This window comes from Semicossyphus pulcher, unplaced genomic scaffold, assembly GCF_022749685.1.
Source record: "Semicossyphus pulcher isolate SPU_LCO1_2020_fin unplaced genomic scaffold, fSemPul1.0.p SCAF_8, whole genome shotgun sequence".
NCBI lineage: Eukaryota > Metazoa > Chordata > Actinopteri > Labriformes > Labridae > Semicossyphus > Semicossyphus pulcher.
In genome coordinates, this window is record NW_027211759.1 from 15,772,088 (window position 1) to 15,778,702 (window position 6,615).

Consider the following 6,615-nt stretch of genomic DNA (forward strand, 5'->3'; position numbering starts at 1 on the left):
CATAAATATAGAAAACACTGTTCTTTCTTTTGGCTTTACAGTGTTCAGACTTAAATAAATACAAATAAGCGTGTTTTACTTTTAAGAATTCACTACAGGATCGAGAAAGACACTTTTTCTTGCAATATAAAAGTTTCACTTGTGAGTTAAAGAGCTTCAATCTTTGGTCAGAGTCATAAGTAAAGGCACATTAAATCTGTGCATAGATTTTCTTACAGTCTGGTATCTATAGCTTCGACATATTGCAAACCTTGTTGCACACAATGGTCAAGCATCAGTATAATAAATGACATGTAATTTCATGTAATTTCATCAGTCTTATGTTGATTGAAGTTCAAGCTGTCACCAGAAAACATCTGTAATCTCTGTGACATAGTTTTGACCCCATGTTTCCTGATGTGTCATGGCTTTATTTCTTCTTTGGCGTCTTTTCACACTTTCTGAAGTCTCTGCGTCGTCAGACTTCATTGTTACCTTTGGCACAGCAACATGTGGCACACCTAGAAGATTGTGAGATTGATCCAGTCTTATGTAAATTCACAGAAACGCTCTTCTGGCTCTGTGCCTAAAAGGAGTCTGTCCGTCTCCTGGCGAACACTGCAGACATGCTTTTAACTATCCCCTTCAACCCCAGAGGCCTCTTTGTGTTCAGCTTCATGGCGTCCTTCATCCTGTCCACCAGCCCGTGAAACACCACCAGCACGCTGTGGTAGTTCTCGGCCGCCGACACCTCGTAGAAGTGGCAGTCTGCTTTGAGAGCGAGCAGCCGGCCCTCCTCGCTCAGCACCGTCCGCCTGTGGTGCAGGTCCCTCTTATTACCCACAATCACGATGGGCACTTTGTCTGCGTTCAGGTAGTCTTTAGTGGACTTGATGGCGTGAATGAGCCGGCTGACAGTGTTGAAACTGGCTCTGTCGCAGATGCTGTAGACGAGAACGAAGCCGTCCGCCCACTGGACCTTCTTCTCAAAGAGTGACGCCTCCACCGACAAATCCTGAAAAATGACACATTTTAGTAATCTTTCTTAAATATACATTGACACTGCTGCACTGCGTATATTTAAATCTGGTTTGTACATATTTATCAGCTACTTTGAAGAAGAATATACACAACAGACTATAGTCTTCGAAAATATGATCAATTAAAATCGATCAAACTCTACAAATGTCAAAGACAGTTTTGTGGTGGTCAGAAAACATTGCAAACAACAATGAGGCATTCACAGTCACTGACTTATAGTGGGGTTTCTTATATATTTATTAATGTATAGTTATAATGGCTGAGAGGGTCAGGGCACATGCATCACATTGCATTTGAATGTTACTTTTAAGTGTATACGACTGTAAACTTTGACCATAACCTTAAAGGCTCATGATAAAAATAAACAAATTAAGGTATATGCAATGAGAAAACACTTATGATAATCAGAATAAAGTATGAAGGGAATTTTAGGCCATGATATTTTTTGAGACACATTTTTGTTAAACTTTGAAGTTACTTTGAAAGGAGAACCACTTGTAGGAATAGGCTATAATACAACACTATAACACTATATTTATATTATGTAGTTTTAACAACACAGCATTTCAGAAGAAATCGTATTAGATGATTTGTACCTCAGAATAAGGTGAATCCCAAATATTGAGAGTGATTTCCCTCCCGTCTACCACCAAACTGTGACCGTAGATGGATTCTGCAAGAAAAAAGTTAAGTTAATTGAGAGTTTCAAAGTTGTTTTTTTATATACAGAATTGTATCGCTGTTTGACTTACCGATATCTCCATACTCTCCAATGAACCTCCGAGTTAAGAGGCGCACAGTCAGTGCTGAAAAACATAAAACCCACCATGAGTTACAGAAACGTGTCCATGACAGGTTTTCTTTAACAGAACAGTCTTTACCTGATTTCCCCACGCTCTCGGTTCCCATAACTACGATGTTAGCATCCATGATCAGAGAAACAGATGAGTGGAGCCGCTCGGCCCTGCTGTGTGTCTGCAGTCTCACAGCACTTATTAAAGGACGGAGCTCAGTGGGCGGGGAAACAAATCTCCCGCAGCAGCAGCAATCATTACATTATTTCCCCCTCACGTGGTCGAGCTCACGCGCCTGTGAGGACCGCGGTGAAGTTAGTCTTTAGTAAGTTTGATATTCGACGGACGTTCACTCGGGAGCCAGCGACGCTTTCTCACTCGGCTTCGCCCGGAGAGCCTGACTTGGGGACCATCTATAAATTACTGTTAAATGGATATAAAAGTGATGGGGGTTTTTTCTCCATGACTTGCCAATATAAAAATTAGGATTAAAAAATGCAACTAAATGGGGTACATGGGTACAAGTGTTATTCATTTATTTTCTATACATGTTTTTGTAAAGAATAAGGGCCTTTTTTTTTTTATAGCTTTGAGGTCATGTGACCTAATGGCTCGAAATTAATACTTTTTTTCTCAACAGCGTCCATGTCATGTGACCTAGTGTCCTCATATCAATGTCAGATGTTAATACTCACTTGGACAAATAAGACACACCTCATTATATTTGATTTCATTGCTGCTTTACATAAAAAAAATTACTGAGAATTTTTTTTTTATAACAGTATAAAATGCTTTATAAACAAGTAGCTCCACCTCAATCAACTACTTCTTACACATTAATACATCAGTGAGCTAATAATATTCTAATATAAAATTACTCTCACAAAAGTACGTTTTCTGCATTCTTATCCTGAGGATGTCTCTGGCCTGTGTCTCTCATTTGCAGCTCACTAATTGGAGTAACTCAGCACACCATACCCCAGCTTGAATACTTCCTTTACTATAGGAAAGAGCTCCGCAAGTTTATCTGCTATACAGCAGCAACATGTTGTCTTTAGTTTAAGGTATACAGATTATTTACAGGTATCATCGCATATAATCTGCACGTTTGACATACTGAAAAAATAAACAACCGTTGTGGTTCTCAATTTATAGTAAATAAAATACGGGACTGCAAAGAAACCTTTAGCTTGGGAGTAGAAAGTTTTTGGTCTACCTGATCGACTTCAATCAAGTCTAATATGTACAGCTTTTTCCATCCGAAGCTGCAATATCAAGAGCAACCACAAGGTGGAGCTAGATTTCAATTAATGTCCTCACAACCGCATCTCATACTACATCCATGTTCTCAGCGGATGACTTTATTTTGCTTCCTGGAGCCAGAAAAGGCAGAGAAGGCATGCTGGACACTGATTGGCTGAGCACAAACAGACCCTCACGTAATTGGCTCTTGGTAGAGTTAGACTGCAACACGCCGCTTCCCCGTGTGTGTGTGTGTGTGTGTGTGTGTGTGATTTGTCTTCATCCTCCCCAGCTTTTGCTTCTTCTCTGTGGGATACAATTTCCTGTGTTAATCTAATTACTCCCAGTAGCCTGGTTTCTTGTTTGCATGTAAACACGCAGCTGCGCATGCTTCTTTGTCTAAATCGCACAAGATCAAAGAAGGTTTAATTTACAGATACACCTGTACAATAACGTATACATCTTTTTTTCTCTCGCAGTAACCTCTCCACACATCTTATTGTGATGAGACGACCTCTGCAGTGACTGTAGCTGCTTATTTAAGCTGCAGCAGAGTAACCAGATCACAGAGGCCGTTTGTCTCTGATATCATTTCCTCTCTGTTATCTCATGTAAATAAGATTATTCTGAGGCTGGAAGCGCCGAGAAGACGGGGTTATTTAAATATTTGGCTATATTTCCATCGTATCTGCAATATTTAAGACTGATTTTCTGGCATAAGTTTGCACATATTATGAATTTAAGGAAAACCTTTACAATCATTGCAATGTTAAATGTGCCATAAGACACATACAGCAAGTATGTAAGTTAGGGATGTCTGAGCATGTACTGTAGTTGTCATCCTTTATTCTTGCTTATTTGTGCATTAACTGTGAGTATCCTGATAATGGTGATAAATAGGTAACCTAATATAATGGAAAGAGTGCGTCACATGTTTTATAAATGTCTATCATTATGAGAGGTGTGAACACATATGGTGCTGACTCAGAAATAAAAATATAATTAAGGCCATAATGTGTGAAATTACGTTGATTAAATCCACGCACGTGTAGGTTATATTTAAAATAACTGATTATAATTAATTATGTTTATGAGATTTGATAAAAACGTGATGTCCATAATTAAAAAATAAATGTTTGGTAAACTTCAGAGATAAGAGTTCAAATGTTTCGAATCGAGGCACGTTGCTTCTTGATGATTTGAATAAACCAGTTGTCACATTTCCCAGGCTGTCGGCAACAATGACCTTTATCATCAGCGCACGTATGTGCGAAATTCATCACACATATCAGAGGCACATTAAGTTTCCTGGCAAGTGAAGGTGCCACATTCATGAAAATTCATATTGTAGCTGCAGCTGCGGAGATAGTACAGTGGTGAGAAATGTTTCTGCTCCCAAGGCAGACAAACGAGAAGGAAACTAAATGAATATGTGACAGAACAGGGAGGTTTAAACATCCAGAAGTCATTAATTTAGGCGCTCGTACGGCGGTTAAAGAATGATTTTGTTTTTGAGATGCATTTCATTAGAGAACAATCATGCCTCTTTACAGTCTGTTAGACTTCAAATCCTCTGTGTCCTAATAAGAGCGGATTTGTCTTAATAGATGCTGAACACCGCACCTCAGTCAAGATAATCAATGCCAAAGGGAGGAAATTATGTTAAACTTCACCGCCAAGACGTTTAATTTAGTCACTAGTAACAGAACTTATGCAAATGTGTCTCAGTGCTGCTGGAGTTGGAGGATGCTCGTGTTGCTCTGTCACAGTGTGTGCTGTGTAATTGATGGAGAAGCAAAGTGAACTTTAACTGCACCAAACTGTCAAAGTGGATTTCCAGCCTTTCTAAAAAAAACACGTGCAGCATCAAACGCTCTTTTAAAATTGGAATATTATGGATTTTATTGAAGCAAAACATCTTTATCGCACGTGTTCCATAAATAATTTGCACCCCTCAGTGTTTCAGAGCCCAGCAGGACATTTGGTGTGTTTAATCGTGTATAAAGAAGCAGGTGTTACTGTAGGTATTTGGGTTAAAACCCAACATATTTATTAATACATTCATCATGATTTAGGTGAAAATGGATATAACCCTCTGCAACATTCAGAGGTACTGTATATTTACATACTCTCAACAAGGCCTTTCATCAAAGCTGTTTCACAGGAAACTGCTCCGGCTCTGTGTGCTTATGCAAATAAATCTTCTTACGGACTTAACTCACACTCTCTCTCTCTGTGTGTGTGATAATTCCACTTTTCCCTGTTTCATGAAGGAAATAATCGGGAAACTGTTCTCTCGATAAAAGGCGTCCGACGGCAGGTCTTATTTATATTTAAATTCAGTTTGTTATTTCATCCCAGGATAAAACTGGAGTGAGGCACCAGTATGATGCTCATTTGGCCAAATATATGCACATTCAACTCATTTAAAAACTATTATGCATCATAAATTTATTATAAGAAATGTACAGTTAATACAAATTCTCAAGAGCCTTCTTCTCTGACATGATTCATACCCTCTGAAATTATCTCACCTCACTGAGAAGATGAGTGACACTGACAAAGCTAACCTGCAAGCAAACTAAGTTCATCTTCAGGTCACAAACAATGCTGCACATTCAGGCAAGATGTGTGTAGAAAAAACAGACTCTTAACACAGCGTTAACATGAGGTCAAAGGAGTCAGCAATTGAAAACTACATATAAAAATGACTCTCTTTATTAGAATAACTTATATCTTTCTCTTTAGCTGATAAGCTGCGCACAGAGCCGTGCACGAGCAACAGCATGACAGGCTGTAAACTTTGCAAGCTGAGTTTCATTGTCAAAGAAGGAGGCTGTTAAGGATCTACGGCGGGACATCGGGAAGCAGGGCACCACCTCTCCAGTCTGTGGGCTCCTCTGACGTCTCTGCCCAGGTGACGGCTGTCAGTGAAGTCAGGCAGCAGGCCACAAGAGCTCAATAGTAAAGGGCTCTGTGGTGGATGACTGTCCGTCATTAGGAATGGATAATGCCACAAAGTATAGCCCCAGTGTAGCCACAAAAAGTACTCAGTTAGGGTTGAGACGTGGTTTGAGTGACAACATTAGTAACATCAGTTAAGTTACATAAGCAGTTTTAATTATGTCATATATGTTACGTCATGTAAAGAGATGTAATGCTATGATGGTGACTGTGGTTTTCTAACAGCTGTGTCGTGTTTGGTTGAACCGGTCTTTCTACACCTGTAACCTACTTTGTGGACTACATAGCCTTTTTATGCCGAGTCATCTGAATGTTTTCTCTTCAGCACACCAAATAAATTACACACCTGTTCTGCACAACAGAAACCAGTAGAGACTTTATGGTGTTAAACCAATGCCGGTTTATAAAGATCGGCAGGTGGAGCAGTATTGGCGTCCCACCTCTTCCGCTAACCAAAACACACATTTCACTTACCGGAAAAAACGATCCCTCATGTCAGCGCATTCAACAGCGAAAAGCTTTTTGATATGGAAAGTTTAATGACTGTACTTATTGTGTTAGTTACATTTCCTCTTGCACCTCCACTCTGCTAATC

The 6,615-nt window shown here is 39.5% G+C and overlaps 1 protein-coding gene across 1 annotated transcript; it reads right to left on the reverse strand.

Annotated features, from left to right (window-relative positions):
* Positions 1-565: 565 nt before the first annotated feature.
* Positions 566-1,950, reverse strand: LOC138612690 (ras-related and estrogen-regulated growth inhibitor-like protein). The gene is made up of 4 exons (XM_069686071.1): positions 1,902-1,950; positions 1,773-1,826; positions 1,617-1,693; positions 566-994 (listed from the first exon to the last, which is right to left on the reverse strand). Exons 1-4 carry the CDS (start codon positions 1,948-1,950, stop codon positions 566-568), a joined length of 609 nt encoding a protein of 202 aa, XP_069542172.1.
* Between the last annotated feature and the right edge of the window lie 4,665 nt (positions 1,951-6,615).

Excerpts from the sequence above, each read along its gene's own strand:
- LOC138612690 (XM_069686071.1), bottom strand. The coding sequence starts at position 1,950 with ATGGATGCTAACATCGTAGTTATGGGAACCGAGAGCGTGGGGAAATCA. Across the intron at positions 1,694-1,772 it reads TGGAGAGTATGGAGATATCG|AATCCATCTACGGTCACAGT; the intron begins GTAAGTCAAACA and ends TTTTTCTTGCAG. Across the intron at positions 995-1,616 it reads GGGATTCACCTTATTCTGAG|GATTTGTCGGTGGAGGCGTC; the intron begins GTACAAATCATC and ends GTCATTTTTCAG.